Source organism: Athene noctua, chromosome 7, assembly GCF_965140245.1.
Source record: "Athene noctua chromosome 7, bAthNoc1.hap1.1, whole genome shotgun sequence".
NCBI classification, from domain to species: Eukaryota; Metazoa; Chordata; class Aves; order Strigiformes; family Strigidae; genus Athene; species Athene noctua.
The window spans coordinates 22,215,816-22,235,455 of record NC_134043.1 but is presented as its reverse complement, the minus strand read 5'-3'; the positions used below and the strand labels follow the sequence as shown (position 1 = coordinate 22,235,455).

At 37.1% G+C, this 19,640-nt stretch overlaps 1 protein-coding gene and 1 pseudogene across 4 annotated transcripts in view; one reads left to right on the top strand and one right to left on the bottom strand.

The window, feature by feature from the left end:
- Positions 1-12,685, top strand: part of LRP2 (LDL receptor related protein 2) — a 128,517-nt gene extending 115,832 nt beyond the window's left edge. For 3 of the 4 annotated variants that reach the window (XM_074910085.1, XM_074910083.1, XM_074910082.1), the window contains 9 exons: positions 681-800; positions 3,068-3,158; positions 3,742-3,809; positions 3,973-4,093; positions 6,197-6,326; positions 8,542-8,661; positions 8,754-8,861; positions 10,057-10,128; positions 11,202-12,685. In XM_074910085.1, the coding sequence (XP_074766186.1) occupies positions 681-800; positions 3,068-3,158; positions 3,742-3,809; positions 3,973-4,093; positions 6,197-6,326; positions 8,542-8,661; positions 8,754-8,861; positions 10,057-10,128; positions 11,202-11,363 (992 nt within the window). In that variant the 3' untranslated portion in view covers positions 11,364-12,685. The remainder of the gene's footprint in view (positions 1-680; positions 801-3,067; positions 3,159-3,741; positions 3,810-3,972; positions 4,094-6,196; positions 6,327-8,541; positions 8,662-8,753; positions 8,862-10,056; positions 10,129-11,201) is intronic. The other variant, XM_074910084.1, reaches the window with a different exon arrangement.
- Positions 12,686-14,972: 2,287 nt separating this feature from the next.
- On the bottom strand, positions 14,973-19,640 carry LOC141962312 (retinol dehydrogenase 7-like; annotated as a pseudogene).

Below are 19,640 nucleotides of genomic sequence, written 5' to 3'. Positions count from 1 at the left end.
GTACTGATGGCTTTAAAGAGCTTAGTAATCTTCTGATAATGCATATATCAGTATGTGATAATATCTGAAAACCTAAAAATGGAATAGAGGCTGGTAAGTATTTTCTGTACACTCAAAGTGAAGACAACAATGGAATACCACACACTGCTCTTTAGAGTCTCTTAGTTCTAAGTTATGACCCTGTCCTTTTCTTCCCCTCCATCATGGAGCTGTCATAGAGGTGGCAGTCACAATACAAATTTATCTTGGTAACAAAGAAAGTACTGGCCATTTAATACTGCCTCCAAGGGAGATATTTCAGCTATGACATATCCACAGTAATCACAGGGGAAGATGTCCAGAGAAACATCCGGCATATCTCTCCTTAAAGGTGTTTCATCTTTCAGAATCAGAAAACTTCATGTTGCTTGGAGATGTTCAGTTTCTTGGTGCTATGCTGGCTCCCAACAGCTATGGTCTTTCCTTTAAGAATATAAGAAAAGGCAGAGAGAAGGTTTTGATATAAATATGGTATTTGGCCATCACTTGTTTTAAAAATTTGATCTACACTTGTTTAGATTTTGGGTGTGTAATATCGGTGAGGTACAGTACTGAAAATGGATTTTTCCTGCCTTACCCTCAGAAATGTGCTGCATTGCTTGTTCAACTGCCTTGACCACTTTTTTTTTTTTTTTTTTCAGTGCCTAATCCTTGTAAAGATGTTTGCAGCCACCTCTGCTTGCTGAGACCAGGAGGGTACACCTGCACTTGTCCTCAAGGTGCTCGATTCATAGAAGGCAGCAGCACAGTGTGTGATGCAGGTAGAATAATTTGTCAAACTGGAAACAGAAAGCAAAGCAGCTTTTCTTTAGGAATGCAAATACATTACTGAATTAGAAATATGCAGGGATGAGCTAACTGGTATCATAGATGATGTTGGTAAGTCAGGACATCTGGCTTTTATTCTCAGCCATCACTGATTTGTTGTCACCTTGTGCATTTCATTTAATTTCTGTGCATGTCATTTATAAAATGGATATAGATATATCACTCCAACCAGTCCAGACTCACCTGAAAAATTGGTCACAGTTTCTGATTTTTGTTTTGAAATTCTAAAAAATTTTATTATAACTTTTTTCAAAGGCATTGATTTCAGAACTAGAGAATTTCTAACAAATTATGGTAACAATTGTTTACAGTTCTGTAAAAGGTGTTACTTGATCAGTATAATAGAATACAATAGAAACTTGAAACAAAGCTTACAGAAATCACAGTGTGAACAGAGATAACTTCTAGATAATTACCATCTGCTGGAAAGCCTTTTAAGCACTAGAATTCAGTGCTTTGTTGTTGCACTGCAGCGGAGCCCCCATAGTGCTTCCAGGAGCACCAATAAAACAGAATTGCTCAGCCTTTCCTGAGAAGAAAGAGCATACCACTGCAGAATTTCTATTTCTCTAGCTGAGATTCTCCATTCTTAGCTTATAGTGATGTGGGTGGTAGCCAGATGTCCTTGTACTTGTCTTTGAAACATATCTCTAATAAATTATGCTTTATAACATTGTCAGGCATCTTTTCTGTGGTTAATTTTTCTCCGAATGCTTTTATTTTTGCATTAAAAGAGAAAATGTCATAATTTTTACAATGCCTTACCTCTGCATTACATTTTGTTAATAATTGCTCCTTCCTGTTGCCACCTGGTGCAAACTGTAGAAAAAGAAGCTAGTAATATGATGTAATAGTGAATGGAAGTGTGCAATACGTGTTTAAATTTGGGATCACTAGCACCGTTGATTGCATTTGCTATTTGCTGTTGATTGCTCTGAGGACACTGCATTTGTTATTCTTAGTTGAAACTGATTTACATAAAATGTTCATGAATTAAGAAAACTGTGCTTGACCTTATTTTGAGGAAAAAGAGGAGACAGCAAATAGGATATACAATACTGTCTCAATTTTTGACTTTGGTTTTCATCTTGACTTCAAACAAATTTTTTAGCCAGTGAACTGTGACAGCCATAATTCACATACTGAGCAAACATAGCTTTTGTATATACATTTGGCTTGTTTTGTCCTTTCCCCATATTGCAGCTACTGAGAAACACAGCCTGTAAGACCTCTGCATTTCCCCTTTTTGTATTCCATTTTCTTGAAAGGAGTTTTATCTGTATGAAACATTGTAGAAACAGACTTCCTCTAACTTTGGCTGATAAAAATTTGATGACAGATGCATTACAATCTAACTTATCACTGTAAGACAGACTGTCAACATTAATCAAGTTAATCCTTAATTTATAGACTATAATAATGTCTAAGATGCAGAGCTTTTCCTATGTGAACTACACTTTTTTGAACAGCATATTGTGAGCTCTTACTGAAGGCTAGTAGACTAGTGCATATTTTCACTTTTTTTCACTTAGCATTCAAATAACATCAGAACTTTTATAGCTCTGTGTTTGGTCCAGCTCAGGCAGCACTACCACTTGGACACCTCAGGGCTCCTGGTGTGCAGCTGAGACACTGGCATGATGAAGGCTTCTGTGCTGCTTGGTGCCAAGCTGTCAGTCTGTGCTGTGTACTGACAGAAAACTCTGAGGAATTTGAGTTTCTCTCTTGTTCTCACTGTCAGGATGCATGAGACTTTAGAGGGCCCTCCTGTATGTGCATTTCCATCCACTGCTTTTCTTCTTAAGTAAATGCATCACAGTTTGCTCAGCAACTGGATGGGAGAGTCTGAGCAAAGGAAATAAAGTATTGCTGCTTTCTAATGGAGAGGTTTGAAGAGTGGTGGTGGACTGCATTGCATGGAAAAAAGAAAGTGATGGGACATACAGCTTTTGAGTTGTCTATGCCTACTTTTACTGAATAAGTTATTTTTTGAGAACAGGTTTTACTTAAAATAAGCTCATTTGGCAGAGAAATAAATATAAGAGCAATAAATGCGTGTGCTGTTGAAAGCAAAGCTTCTGAAAAGTAGACTGTCAGTTTGCATATGCAAGTTCTGTGGAGATAAATAAAATGCTCTATGATGATATTTCTTTTGTTGAAGATGTCTTGATAACATGTATGTGGCTTTTGAATTTTGCAGCTATTGAATCCCCTCCCACAATGCCGCCAGCATGCAGGTGCATGTATGGAGGAACATGCTATATAGATGAAAGTGGTCTTCCAAAATGCAAGTAAGTCAGTATGTTGTTAGGGTAGTCCTGGGTGATATTGTGCTGATTTAGTTTCACAAAATAATTAAACTCTTTGAAATGTGTTGGAAAAGCTTCAGATGTCATACATCTGCAGTAGCATATTTGTAACAATCACAGAAAAACACATATATGCATAAAAATATCAGCAAATCAGCAACGCAAAGACATCAGTTTGGGAAAAAATAAACAAACAAACAAACAACAAACCAACAAAAAAACCAGAAAGGCCAACCTCTGAAGATTCCAGTGAAAGGCTATACCGACAAATTGTAACAATGAATTAATGCTCAGTAAATGTAGCTTGGAACAGCCAGTAGGTGCCACCAATGCTCTGCTGAAACCAAATATTTTTATTTCAGTGACTAGTTTTCTGACTCAGCACTTATTATTTCCATTTTTAATTCTATGAAGATACCACATTTACAGTAAGTGAAATATATAATTACTGAGCATGGAGTTAAAATTTATGGCATGTAGATGAACATTACAGAATATAAAAATAGTGCTGAGATCCTAGACTTAATAAAAGCCGTTAAATTAGCTGTCCTTCTTACATTTGCAGGTGTTCTTATGGCTACACTGGGAATTATTGTGAAATAGGATTGTCAAAGGGAGTGCCTCCTGGAACAAGTAAGCTTCACGTATATATTACACTTGATATTTTGAGCTACAAACTATTTAATACCTCACTATGATACCTGATTGTTCAGGGTCAAGCTTATAATTCTCTAGGTTCTTTTTTACACTGAATTATGCTTGCTTGAATGTTTGCTTATTCTTCTGTCTTTGATAGCAGCAGTAGCAGTGTTGCTGACGGTCATACTAATCATAATAATTGGAGTGCTAGCAGCTGGAGGCTTTTTTAACTACAGACGAACAGGCTCCCTTTTACCAACTCTTCCCAAACTACCAAGGTATGTTTCGAAAGCTTTCATAGCTTGAATGTTTGTGTACTGAAAATGTATGTTTGTTCCTAACTACTTTTGAGAAATCCAATTTGCTTGCCATATGCCCATTCTGTTGGAATAGGGGAAGTACAGTGTTGCAGCAATGCCAGTGGATTTTTGATTCCAAGTAGTATCATAGCTGATCATTATTTTGTAACATAGGACTATTGTAAAACTGTTCTGCATTCTAAGTTAGCTTTTAAGTGATGAACAATATAGAAGACTGTTTACCAGATCTAGAACTGGATATTCAGTTCAAAAAGATACAAAAGACCATGGTACATATGTTTTTATAAAACTTGTCAGAAGATGATTCTGGCAAAGAGATATTTTTAACATTGAAAGGCTGAGCATATCTGCCACACTGTATTCATCTGTTTAAAAATAATATGGGGCATGTACAGCGAACTTCTGTTTCAAGTGCCTGAGAAATCTGGGCTTTTTGTAGGTTCCTGCTCTCCTGACAGTCACTCTGCCCAGTGAAAACCAGCTTTGTGAAATATTCAAAAATATTCGATGTTTTAAATCAAAGGAAGATAAAGAAAAAATATTTGCAATTATTTTAAATTATTTTTTTAAAAGATGCCAGAATATGATGCTTTGAAATTTTTTTAACTTTAAGCAAATTATGTGTTTTTAAAGGCATAAAGTTGCATCTTCATAGTCTTTGCACCAATTTCGCAGCTGCAGCTCTTAAATCAATGTAGTTAAATAACTGTAATCAGTAATATGGATGTAGCTATAACTGCTTCCTTATTGGAGGATTACACTGAACTAATTAAAATTATTTATGACTTGATGTAGTGAAATTGGAGCAAAATTTTTGTGCAGATCAATCCTGCAAGACAAAGAGTTTGTAAGAGATCTCCAAGCTACTCACTGAAATTCCCTGTTTCTTGCTTTCTTGAATGGAAAATTTCTTCATCATCAGATAGTGAGCAAGTAGAAACTTTAATGTATTTACTCGAACTTTACCGTTCAACAGTCCTTCTCATATGATTTATGAGGCTATGTGAAATGGAGATGTCAGGTTTTCTTGTCTGTGAGCCTTGATTCACAGTTTTCATTTAAGCCTTAGTGCTGCTATTGCTTAATCCCTCTTTCAACTGTTAACTCGTATCTACTGCAGAGTTAACTCAAGCTATAGTTTAGCTGTTGCCCTTAACATGGGACTTGTCCATGCACAGGAATCATAGCTAAGACTGACATTTTTTAAAATTGAATCAGCTGATGCCTATGAGGCCAACTGATAAAGTGTGTACATAACATTCCAGCTGTAGGCAAGAGTTTTAGCACAAGCCAGCTCCAATGAGGACACACAAATGGAAAGATTATTTCAATGTTTTTGTCTTCCTTCAAGTTAAGCAAATTTGAAAAAAATTAACTCAAAGGTTAACTCTGCAGTCAGATTTCTGTGCGGAAGGTCCTGTATTTGGCTACTCCCTACTGTCTTTTTCTGCTCCTATTATTTTGAGCCTGACGGTGTTCTTTCAGCCCATTTCCAATATTTTTTATGCAAATCTAGTGTGCACTTGTGAATGCTGTAAATCCATATGCAGATTGAACTATTGCTTATATGAAAACAGTATCCTATAGGTATCTTAATGATTTGCATGCACAACCATCTTTAATATAGGTGGTGTTGGAATTATCCACAAATTTTTATGCTACTTCATCTGCATTTTCTTTAAAATCAGTTTCAATTAATTTGAATAACTGAGTGGATTTGTGTATTTGAAAATCAACACTGAAGAGTAGTCAAAATGTAGGTAAATTTGTGGGAATTGTAATTCATTGAGTTCATTTGATGTCAACATGAGCACACATAAAGATAGCTGAAATCATTCTGAATGGGCTAACTTCGGTTAAAAAAACTGTTGAACTAATGCAGGAGTACTACTTCTGGTGCCCTTGATAGCTTGCTTATATCCAGCAAATTTCCAAGTGATAACTATTCTTAGAAGAATAGTTAGAAGAATAGAACTAGAAAAATCTGTGTTATAAAATCTCTTCCTGTATAATCTGTTTGTTTGGGTTTTGTTTTTTTTTGTTTGGTTTTTATTTTCTTAGTTTAAGCAGTCTTGTAAAATCTACTGAAAATGGCAATGGGGTAACTTTCCGATCTGGAGCAGATGTGAATATGGACATAGGAGTCTCTGGCTTTGGAGGAGATTCTGCTATAGACAGAGCAATGCAAATGGTAAAGTTTAGTTCTGAAATAATTTTTTTAAATTGTGTTCTTTTAATATAATTTTTAGCAGATAGAGAGAAGTCTATGATAAATGTGTTCTAGAAAAAGAAGTGAACAGTGATTGATGATTTCCTGAAATAGATTTTCGTAAATTGAAGGCAAGGACAAATGTAGGCTGTTCTTCAAAATAATGTGACCTCTCTCAAGATTTATATGGTATAAATTAATTTCTCCTTTTCCTATTTCAGCATATTCATGGAGTATACAGGGAATGAATAGGCAAATTAAATTATTGTAACAAGGAATTTTCTGAGGGCCTTAGTGTTCCACAGAACAGGTTAAAATGTGTGGTTTTCAAATCTAGACTGTATGTTAGAAACTTCAAAGGTAAAACTTAGGTCTAGCCACAGGACACACTACTTTGCACAAGAAATTATAAATGAGACAGTTACTTATTTTATGAAGTTTAAACAAATCATGTTTAATAGTTTTGGGGACATCATAAAGTGTAACTCCATCCATGTTTTGTTCTGCACATCTGAAAGTGCATTCTTGTCTTTCCTATACTGTATAGTTTTTCCATGGGAAAAATATTCCTGTTTACCACAAGATGTACAGTGTACAAAAGATTTTACTTATAGGAAACAGATCACAGGTGTATTTGAATAATAAGGACTTGCTGCAAAGTCCATGTTGGAAACTCTCCAAACTTTCAAAGTTAAAGGTAAATTACAGACTGAACTGACAGCAAATTAATATGAAAAGAAACAGCTAGAGAAGATAAGTTCATAATATATGTATATGACCATTATCTAGATGAAGAAACACACATTTTGTTAAAATTAGGCAGCTTGTGGAATGAAAGAATTATATGAACATTTCAGTAAATACTAAGGAAATAGCTTTAGGCTTGAATATTACGTCAAATCTTTTTTGTGCATGAAAAGCTTTACGGTACTTTCCATTTTCTGGCCTAATATTTACATACTGAAGTCCAACTGGTGCAGTTTTTACATTGCTAATAACAGGTCTGGATACAGGCTATTTCTACTTAAGTGATGTTAATTCTCCCTATGTATTCAGAGTATAAACAAAAAATTGCTCAGTTCACTCGGAAAGAATTCTAAGGGTTTGGTTTATGGCAGCAAAGAACTGTGGAATGTACCTCCTAAAATTTTAATATCACGTATGAATGAGCAGATGTTAGAGGGACATTTTTCAGTGGGGCTGTTCTTAGTCAAGCTAGAACAATTTGAGGATGCTGACAAGAGTTCACTTTGTGGTAAAGAGCTATATTCTGATAGCACAAAGCGTGAATCCTTATGGCATGAAGCAGTGGTCTGTAGAAATGAGGCAGGTTTAAAGAACTATCTGATGTACTATTCCTCTGTTATATCTCACTATTCTTTTGATGGGCCTGTGACAATGAGCAGGACAAGTGAGTCTGGGTGGGGATTTGCTTTCATTACCCTTGTACCTGTTGGTGTTTAGCTGGCTAGCCCTGGGTGACTATCCTTATGTGGCACTAAATATTTTCTTAAGAAATACTTAACCTTTGCCCACCTGCTGTGAGTGCTGTAGCTGTACGTCAGGGATTGGCACAATATGTGTGAAACAGCTGCTATCCACATAGTGGTCTTCATGTATGGGCAAAATAGTGATTTATGAGAGATATGCTAAAAACTGTGAAACATTTTATTTCTGACATTCTGACATTCCCTGACAGTAAGGGAATACACTTACTGCTTTGTGTCAAAAAATATAGCAATCTCCCTGCTGGGACAAAATGAATGAACTCCATTCTTTTATATGTCACAGAGATCTTATTAATTTTTATGTCATTTTGAATTCTCTAAAATGAAATATTTATTTTGGGATCATGCTTTTTTTGATAACTCTTCCCTGTTGAAGGTGTGATTTGTGAGAGACATCTTTCCTCATCATAAAATACTTTGTGTGAATTATTGAAACGTGGGGGGGTTTTGTCCAGCTCAAAAATGGGGTAATATTGAAACAATCGGTGGTCTGGGCTACTAAGTCAGGGAGTAAAATAATGGACAGTAAACTAACGTTATAATTTTAACAGATTTTGTCAAAGCCTATGTGGGAGTAAACATACATTGTTCCTGAGATGAAGAATTGAACTATTAATTAATTGCTAGGAGTCTGGAGTTGTTTATTGCACTGCAATTGCTGGTTTGTTTTTTTTTTTTTTCCTTCATAGAATGAAAACTTTGCAGTGGAGTCAGGGAAACAGCCAATCACATTTGAAAATCCAATGTATGCAACCAGAGATGGTGGAGCCAGCACGGCCAGTGCAGTTACAGTAATTCAGCCAACACGTGTAAGAGAAATTTAGGCTTGACTTTCACCTTTCATTTTCCTTTCAGACCTTCTTTTCTTCTTTGAAGAACACTGGTTGTCTATCTTCTACAGGTAGCAACAGCTGGTAGTGAGGAAAATGAAAATTTTGAAAATCCTGTGTATGCCTCTGTGATATCTGCTAGTCTGAAGGAAACCCCTCAGAGTACAGATGCACCTCAGGTAGGACACAGAAATGGTCTAAGGTTGCCTTGTTTGTTTTGTGCTCCAAAGTGGAGAAATTGAATTGTTATGGAAGCTGTAATTTAGTTTCAATTCTCTTTAATGCCATGGAGCTGGCATATAGTCTGCATCAAGTCTGACTGAATGGACCATATTTACAAGATTTACAAGAGCTGGTCAGGAACAGTTTGATAAGAGAAAAGCAGCGCAAGCACAGAATTGCCCAGGGCACACAGTAAGGATCTATTTGGATTAAACCCCCTCTTCTGCCTGGCCCACCCAGTTATTCTGAAGTGAATACACTGGAACAGAGAGTTTCCTTTCATTATTTGTTGTGCTTCATTTTGAGGGCAGATACTAGTCTGAACATTATAATATAACTGCTGTAAATTGTCATTACTCCCCAGCAGAAATCATGATACCTAAGGCTTTACTTTGGGCTTTTAACAATTATGTGCAAACCCCTAATGAATTATACCTCGATAGAAGGAGCAGACTGTGGTTTTTTTCTTTTTTTTTTTTTCCTCCTATAAAATATGAAAATAAAACCCAAGAAAAATTACAGTTTGGTCTAAAAACAATGAAAAAAACAAGGGGGTTTGATATGGAAAATTGAAATAAGACATTTACTCGGTGTACTGCCATCATTTTTTTCACATTTATTTGTAATTTTATCCATCTTTAAAAATGCTAGCAAGGACATTTAAGACGCTTGTTCTATGTGTTCTTGCAGGGCATTTTAACAATCAAGATTGAAGTATTGCCTCATCTAGATTATTCATGATTCATGGAAGATACATTTTTATGTCTTAAAATCCATCTGAATGAGCTGATGGTGGCTTGTTTACAGGACTATTTTCACACATTGTGCACTAAAAAGTGCCTCTGATAAGCTTTGAAATGACAGCTCTGTTAACCTGTTGTAGTTTCATGTCTCTCAGTAATTTCTCCTGTGGTGTTTTCAAGACAATTTTTTCCTCTTTGACATATTTGTCTGGCATGATAGGCTTCTACGAATTAATGCAGTCACTTTTATTGCCTTCTGGTCTAGACTCATGGAATACTGCTTTAGGTAAAAGAATCATAACTGGTTATCTAGCAGTAAAGAAGGTGCAAGTGAAATCCAACAGTGATGTTAGTTTCCAGAGAAGTTGTGAAAAAAACATGTAAAGTTCTATTAATCTTTATGTTTCAGGAATCCAAGTGGAGTTTCTTCAAGAGAAAAATGAAACAAAACACTAATTTTGAAAACCCAATATATGCAGAGGTATTGCTTAATATTGTATAATTTTATTTTTCAGCTAATATTCTGCTGGAATTTGTTCTTGCTTTCATATGATAAAGATTATGGGTAGATTCTGCTGCTAAGTGAAGCAGCAAAGAAATTCCAGCCCTGAAATTCCAGCCCCAGTTTCAGAACTGAAATGCTTTTGAGAAAAGTTATAAAGTCTTGTGCAGAATGAGATGTTCAGCAGGCATCCAGCTTTGGCAGCACAGCTGCATTGCCCACATCTCTGCTTTCCCAGCTAAAGCACTGTGGCCAACTCCTGCTCTGCATCTCAGGTGGTGGTTGCATCTTGCTGGTGCATTCTGCAACAGCTCAGGGACCCAGCGCAAGTGGGGGGCTATTGTACTGCACTAGAAGTGAAGTGTCTATTTCTGCCCTCTTAGTCTTGGCTTCAGCACTGCACAGAAATTCTCTTTCTATAGCTAGAATAGCTCTAGGTACTGCAGCCCTGTTTCTATACCAGCCCTATCTTTCTCATCCATACATCTAGATGAGACAGTTCTTTTAAGATGTTGTGCCAGCGGGTAGTATGTGTGCTGGAGGAATTCTCCCCTGGCTTGGATATGAAGGTTTAGAGTTCTGCTGACTTGAGCCAGTAATTCCAGCCCTTTTCATCTTACAGTTTAAAATTTCCAGATGGTCTAGCTGACTTAACCTGATACTAGCTGCCTTTTGTGAAGAATTTAGGTTTCTAATGCTTGAACAAGGTGAGAGAGAGTTCAGGAAGGCAGACGTTCTTTTCCCCAACACTAATGGATGTAACTATTTACAAACATAGTAGTGCCAATGCTATCTACATTCATGTCTGTGCATGTAGTCATATCAAGCTACTCCTGACATGAAGAATTACAGTAGAAGTGCCAATGTGTGGAGTAAGTTTGTAGTAGTGTACTCAGCTGTACCATCTCAGATTAAATTAGTATTTAATTTTGTTACAGGTGACGATTTGCAGAAATAACATGACGCTTGAATTAATTTAATATTTCTGAAAGTTAAGGTTGGGTGTTTTGCACATTAGAATGTAAACTTGGATGTTATGATTGTTGTTTCAGATGGAAAAAGAACAGCAACAGGACACAGAAAATGTCCCTACCCCTTCTCCTTCACTGCCTCCCAAGATTACTCTGAAGAGAGACCAACCGTTAGCTTATACAGCAACAGAGGATACATTTAAAGACACCGCCAATCTTGTTAAAGAGGACTCTGTGGTATAACTAGGTAACTGATTTAGGGAAAATTAGACACATCCATTTGCACATATATTTTTTATAAACAGAAGAGTAAGGTTCACATTCAAATGCTTTATAAAAATATGTACATCTCCTAGCCAGTGGCTGGAGATGTATGTTGAAACTATGCCTTGTTTTTTGACAAATGCCAATTTCTATTTTTATGAACAATTATCATGATGTACTATATGTATATCTTTGCACTGAAGCTGTCTGAAAGTAATGTTATAAATATATTGTACATTTGTAAATTTTTGAAAGATTATCTTGTTTGGTGATGTTACTAGTAGGAATCTATATGGAATTGGTTGCATCTTTAGGAACAAATTCAGTATATAAATGCTCAAACTAAAAAAAGGACCAAATAAGGCGAATATAGGAACATTACTGATTTACAGGATCTCGAGAGTATATATTTATAACAGCACCTTTTTAAAACTTCTATTGGTGCATTGGGCATCTTTACCACCTATTTTATATACTACTGTATGTAAAAATGGGTGTCTCTATCTTGTGTTAAACAAAATATGGAAGAGTCAGTGCGACATCTTTATGCCGAATAGTTACTTGTGCAAAATGTTGTTCTTACAATATTGTAACTGCCTGAGATAAAGTAATTTTCTCTCAATCCATAAGACACATACTTTTCCACTTGGTTCCAATTAACACTATTCCATTAATAGTGTTCTTAAAAAGATCTGATGTATTTAGATTTTAGTGCCAAGAGTACTTAATTTAATGAGATTTTCTCTTGCTCATCAATGGAATAGCTGTGTTCTTGGCTGGAGTCTCTGGAAGTAATTTGTACTATTAAATGAAGTAGCTAGATTTCTATAACAGCTTATTTCCAAACAGTGAAATATGGAAGATATTGGTTCATTTAAGAAATTATTCAGGTTTTTTAATGTGAAAATTTAATTTTATTGACTATTTATTTCCTGAGGTGGACATTAATAGAAAGGGAAACAATTTCTACTAATGCAGGCTTTGTAGTTATCTGGTTATTTCTGTAACCTTCCGTCAGAATATACTGTATATCTTATTAGCTTTTCTATTAATTAGCCAAGGTAGTTTCCACAACATGAACCATTTGAGGAAACTGAGTAGCACTGCAGGAACATGTTATTCAGCATTCCTGGCCAGCTACTCAGATAATTTAAAGATTCCTAGAGTTATAATCACTGAGACTTCTGCTATTTGATTGTTTTATATCTGAGTTCTCAAAATTTATACTATTTCTAATTAGAATGCTTATAATTACTTTGTAACGTACTTTGATTAGAAAAGACAACTGGAAGATGATGCTGCTGAATAAATCTAATAAATGTATTATTTTATCACATCTTTATTCCATAATCTGTGTCAAGGCTCTATGTACTTTTTGCAGTTGTGGAGGCTTCAGTGCACTCTGAGATGAAAACACCTGCTTTAGATAAAGTCAAATAAGAATAGTGCTTACTGCTTCACACAACTTTCTAAAGTTCTTGATAGACCAGTACTGCCATTGTATCACTGTAAATGTGAAAACTGCCCCATTATACACCTTAAACTGGCCCTTGAAACATGAAACTTATTATTGGTTGTAAGAGACTGACTGTCAAGGTAGTATGGACATAAGCAATTAAAACCTTAGTTTAGTGAACTTTCATATATGAGTGCTTTAACGTAGAAAATTCCTTAGAATCTGGGACACAGCATACACATCTGTAAGGCTATGAGAAAGGATTTCTTTTAAAGGCAGATTGCTGTTCTTAAGGAAAGAGTTCACAACATTTTTTAGAGAAGGCAAAACTAGTATTTCCACAAGATTCGCCTCCAGTTGCATACCACAAGAACAAGTAGCATCGGTCTTGCGAATAGTCTTTGTCAACAGAAAGCTTTGGCAGTTTTAGAGTAAACTGCTAATATGTCAGCTGCCTAGGAGATACTTCTTTCTTTTTCCCCCCTATAATGACTTTAACTGTTCAGATGTGGAAGAAAACCATCCCTGGGATTGTTTAACATACTTTATGGTGAAGGATTTCTAAGCTTCAGTGGGGCCTCTTCCTCTCATTAGCAAACCACAATGTACCTTTCTGAGTACGTAAAATTAATTTTGGTACTTTGTTCAACAGAAGCTTTAGATTCTGTTCCTAACTTAGTTTTTTTACTTGTACTCTTTTTCCCTTATGAGGACAGTCCCTGCTTGGATTATTGAATTCTGGACTCATTCTGTTTCAAAAAAGGCTGATTTTTAGAGATTTCGGCACATATCTGTAATCTGCCACTATAGGGCTAATACATTATACCATTAAGTTTTTCCATGTACATTCTCTTTACATCTGCCAGGCCAGGTAGGGAGAACTATTCCTCTGCAGGTATTTTTCATGAGATGGGTAAAATAAATTTATTCTTGAAGCCATTTACCAGAGAATAGAACCTCAATGAAATACTTAAAGGTTACTAAACACATTCTGTCTCTTTCTTGCTCATGTATAAACACACACACATGCCCCCTCTCACACACACAGAGTGATGAAACTCCTTTTCTTACATTTGGAGTTCTGACCTGCACATGGTATTTTTTTAAGCACATTAATGATTAATCACCAGCACAGCTCTTTAGCAAGTGAAACCTTTACCCCTTCAGTTCTAATATTGCTAGGAACACCAGTTTGTGAGCCTCTGGCCAACAGCTTAACAGATAGAAACAGTGTACAAGAGGCACAGTAACGTCAGCTAACTGCCATTCTGGACACACTCTTTGTACAGTCGAAGTAATTTGCCATGCTAATGACCTGTTTCATCTAATGAGTGAAGTAATCATCCTTTTAACTTGCAAAGCACACTGAGAATGAATGAAATGTGAATGCATATTATTTTTAATATTTGCCTTATAAACTATACTAAAAAAAAAGTTAAAATGTAAGTTGAGATACTCTGTTTGCATAGTAACAAAGTACAATGTAGTTTTGATTTTCCCTGCAATTGTATCCATAAAATAGCTGGTGTTTTTTCTCTACACCGTTAAACAGTCAGGTGATTAGATGTGGTCAAATACTGCAGTTAAAATTTTTCAAATAGGTGTCAATAGCTGGGCTTCGTTATTATTTGATTTCATGTGTTGTGTTCAGAAACTCATGAAGTTTAGCAACTCCTGAATGTGACCATGAGCAAACTGCCCATGGAATAGATGACTTAAATACATTCTGTAAGGTGCATGTGTAAGATACATGTTCTGAAATGCCACTGTTTTATTTCAAGTTCACTAGAAGCCTATTACTTGAAAAACTGTTCTTTTAGTTATTTTAATGTTCTTATTTAAATTTTTTTATTGGGTGAGTAGTATTAACTAGCTTTGTAGCTGAATATTTTATGAATGCACATCCTATAGAGGTATCATTTGTGAGCATACAAAATGACCTTCAAAAACATGCTGGATTTACAAGCCTATCTGCAAATTGAGAAATCCCAGGTAAGGAGGGGTGGGGGGGTAGGGGGTGGAGAAAGTGTCTTCTGAAAGGAGTTTAAGCAGTCTGGTACCTAGTAAAGAGGAGGATGTCTGGTTTTGACAGAATTAATATTTATTTCCACAAACAATATACTGGTTTAATACTAAATGTTAATTATAACTCCAGGAACTGATCTCCCACTAGTTGCTGGAGCTGGGAACGTCATACACAGCTGCATGTCAGATAAACAGCTTGGGGCATAGGAGAGAAACAGCCGAAAGAACTTTGCATCCCATCCAGCTCTGTATCATGTCCTGGGGTACTTTGCTATCAGGGCATGTTCCGTGCATTTTATGACCTTAGAAATATCAGTGTCACAGTCTTTTCACTATTGATCTTTGAGTTTTATATCTGCAACAAAGAAAATGAACCTGAAATAATTTACATACAACATTATCTGTGAAAGGCTTTTTTATACACAAAGGTTTGTCTACAGCTTCAGGCTTGCTTTAAACTAGTGGTGCAAGTACTGAGAGCAGTATAACTACAGCAGAGTGGAGACCAGAAAGGCTGCAGAACACTCAAAAGCCCAGTAAACAGAAACATCCCTGGCCCATATTCTGAGCCAGATGTTCCCTACAGTAAGTTCAGTGTCACATAGCACAACTTTTCAGATATCAGTAAGCATATGGTCATAGCAATTCATTCCTCCTGGTCATTTTACCTCTAAGTATGGAGGGACTAGGGATGGTAGCATGACATCACATCTCACCAGTCTCATTATGGGAACTAATAGCACAGGCCTCATCTAACATACACATAGTCCAGAACAGTCAGCAATGGGTTCTTAATGAATGTTAATGAGGTCCAGCAAACGTTCACAGAATCACAGATTGGTAGGAAGGGACCTCTAGTCCAACCCTGCCTTCTCAAGCTGGGTCACCTAGACCAGGTTGCCCAGGGCCATGTCCAGACAGTGCATGAATATCTCCAAGGATGGGGACTTCACACCCTCCCTGGGCAACCTGTGCCAGTGCTTAGTCACCCTCACAGTAAAAATGTGTTTCCTGGTGTTCAGCAGGAACATCCTGTATTTCAGTGTGTGCCCATTGCTTGAGTGCTGTCCCTGGGCACCACTGGGCTCTGTTGTCTTTACAGCCTCACTTACATCAGGTTTTTATATACATTTATAATATTCCCCTTGAGCTTTCATACAGTCCTTTTTCCACTTACATTCAAAAAAGTATTCTTCTCCCTAGGAGTCCCTGATCTCAGGAATCAGTCTCTTCCAAAGTCTTAAGAGTTATTTCTCGATGACATCTGAATTAAGTACTCCTGCATTAAGGAAATCATGCTTGATAATGCTTACTTTTACTCCAAAATGCTGCACCTCTATCCTAGAAGAAAAAACCACACTAACCATACCTGACCACTCCAATGATGGCATAACTATTAAACATAAGTAAGTTGGAAGTCTGTCACATAATATTTAAGACTTTGATTCTGATCTTTGAATGTCAGAATAATTTTGAGATATTCAAATCAGCTTCATAGCAGTGTGCCTGTCCTGTAAATGCACAGCAGACAACTCTGAAGAAAAAAAAAAAAACAAAAACAGTGTCAGGCAGATTCACAGTTTTCTGTGTGGTTTATGTTGGACTGATGCAAAGGATGCAACAGCCAACTGCATCTTAGCCATGTATTATCAAACTAAAACTTTTGACTATTTCAAATACTGTTGATTCATTTCAGCTTCCAGCAGGAACAGATTATTAAAGTTCCTGGGAAAAAGTAGAAGTAAGCAAAAATTTTCAATTGGATTACAACTTTATTCTCCATAATGTGGTTAAATGGCTATGGTTAAGTGAATAAATGTTAGTGCAATAAAGGTAAGCGTGTTTTCTGGTGATGTGGTTCCCTCGGTGTAATTCTGAGTTACAAGACAACTCCTTTGGGATGAAACTGACCTCTATGTCACAGCTCAAGAGACCCAGGCAGCTACATTCCAAAGCATGCAAAGAAATGCACCATGTGTACATTAACTATTAGTCTCTATTATATTTCCTCAGGGCATATACTTTATATAAGCATTCATAATGGTTTGCAACCAACTTTCCTAGTCCTTGTGAAGACTTGACTTACTGGGCTAGGCCTTAGCCTTCTCAAGGCATTACAACACAGTAAATGGTGCTCACTTAATTTTGTGAAGTTATGAGTATCTCTGGTAATGTGGTTGCTGCCTGGAATCCCCCAGCTCAGATTGTTCTGCAGCATTAGAGCAAAATAAAATGGGTTGTAAATGGGCAAGTACAACGAGGTACAAGTTGCCCAGGAAACTCTTGGAGTCTGACCAGGCTATACTGTTGATTTACATTAATGTGCGCAGTGGATTCACATTCCCGAATGCTTCATGGTAGCCATTTATCCAGGATATGAAAATTTTTCCGAGTGCAGTTTCCTGGTGGGTCTGTTCATAGTACTGGCAATTGAAATCCTAAACAAGTGACCAACATCCTCTTATTTTCCTTTCCCCCTTTAGGCAAGATTTTCAGAGAGAAAATGAGAGAAGCAGTCACCCTTCCTCAGCACATCTGGAATCTGTTCTTGGATTCATGCATGTATTTCTAGTTACTCACCGTAAGGTGTCAGAGAAAGCTTCCGTGCCCCATTTGGACAGTCTGTAGCCACCCCCTACAAAAGCCATGAGGCGTTTGGTATTAATTAGATTGACTCCTCTTCCCTTAGCTTTCCTCAGAAGTGGCAGATTGAGTGTGATTTTGATCAATTCCAGGGGTCTAACATCCAGCACTGAGTGGAAGTCTTCAGTTCTCAGCCAGCCAGTGGGTACTATAGGTATTGTTCCTTCAGCATTGCTCATCAAGCCAAAAAGCACTAAGAGGATTACAAAATAATTTATTTCAGTATGTGTCAACATCTTACCCTAGAGGTTCATATAGTTACATAGAGTTTTATAGCATTGGGAACCAAGTACACAGTTTTCAAAAGCTTCAGTGAGATGAATGCAGTTGTCTGGGGTTTCCTTGTATGATCTACCCTGCACACCTGGCAAAATTTGCTGAAGGCCTTAGGCAATGACTCTAAAAGAGCATGGGTAAAGTGTTAAAGGAAAACTATTTCAGTTGGAAATATGGGCCACCATACAGGACTTTATTATTCAGATCTGCTCAAGTATGTGGGCTCCTAGTATGCATTTACATTCTTGTGAAAATCAGATAGTCTACATAGAAGTGGAGACACTGATTTTTCTGGGTTGCGGTCTAAAGGTCTGAACCACACATGCAGAATTAGTCAATGCTTCTAAAAATATTAGCTTAACCCTGTGTATTGATAACACTGATTTACTACCTTATAAACTACTTGAGGAACTTTAGATAAATAGTGACACTTTCAAGAGTTTGCTGAGGACAGCTTGCACCTGAAGGTAGAGGCTGAAAGTCCAGCACTCAGCCTCTATAAAGTTTCTCAGGCTGGGGTGACAGCATTAGCAGTGGTTACCCTGGCCAAGAACGTGCGGCTTTTCACAAGCTGGAAGCAGGGGCCTGCTGGAGGAGGTAAGTGATAATAATTATGTTGCCCTCGCCCTCAATTTCTGCATCCAGGAACGGTCTGGAACCCTCAGGATGTGTTTTCAGAGCTTTGAGGAGGAAGTCCTGCTGGTAGAAGATAGGTGTTTTGCTGTTTTAGCTAGTTAATTAATTAACAAGCTTATTGAGTATTTGGTATGACTGTGTGTTACAGCTGGTAGTTGCAGTCCTGTGGTCCCCTTTGGTGGCCCTCAACAATGTCTAGTCTGAGCTATTGGTGCTGAGAAAAAAACTTGTATTGTCACAGTTGGATATTATTCACCATGCAGATCTCTTTATCACTCGTTGCCAAAACCATCATTTAAGTCTTGTTTTTTAGCTCCACTCATAGGTATCCAAGGAAAAACTCTTCCTCTTTTGGCCAAATGCTCAGAAGTGTATGATAGCAGTAATAGGAGCTACCTATATAATAACTCTAAGAAAAATGGCTGAAATGGCAAGTGTTTAACTGTTACAGTCAGTGCAATTGTTGTTGTGTGCATTGCGAAAGTCAGAATTATTCAGCCATGCAAAACCACTCTTCTGCTTACTAGATGCAGACTGAAGAAGTCCTGCACCAGCCATTTTTAATTGGATGGGCGGGTTTTATTGTCAAGAAAGGTCTTTCTGGTACCAGTTAGCGCCTTCCCCCCACTGAGATTCTTTGACTGCACCAAAAAAAAATAATCTGAAAAACACACCTGGGAATGATCTGGTTTTAATAGACTGAGCAACTAGATTTTTAGGCACCCTGTTGGTGAAAGCAAGTGCAAGCACAGAAGCAATGCTGGAGGAATCTCTCTGAACTGAGAAATGACAGAACTGAGGAATGAATGCATTTTATCAGTAAGACAAAAAATGCCTCTGCAGAGAGGCACCAGAATTTCTAGCTAGACCAGATTTGGTTATATTGAATCATTTTTCTGGGAAATTACCTTGCTACTTACCCTTGCCAGCTGCCTCTTTGGTCACAAACACCACAGACCTGGCAATGCTGTTGGAGTCAGCTAAGTTCAGGTTCACTGTTTTTAGTGAGAGTGAGGAGCATCAGCTCTTGGCCTCCTTTTTCTCTGGCACATGCGTCAGTGACACAGAATCCCCTTTTGTCAAGCCTTTTAGCCAGTGAGTTTCCAAGTCTTGTGTTACAGCTTGTTATGAAGACTCTTGATGAGCCAGTAAGTGATAAGAAAATGTATGGAAGCCAAAATTGCTGTGTGCAGTGAGTCTGAAAGTGAGAGCTACAAGCA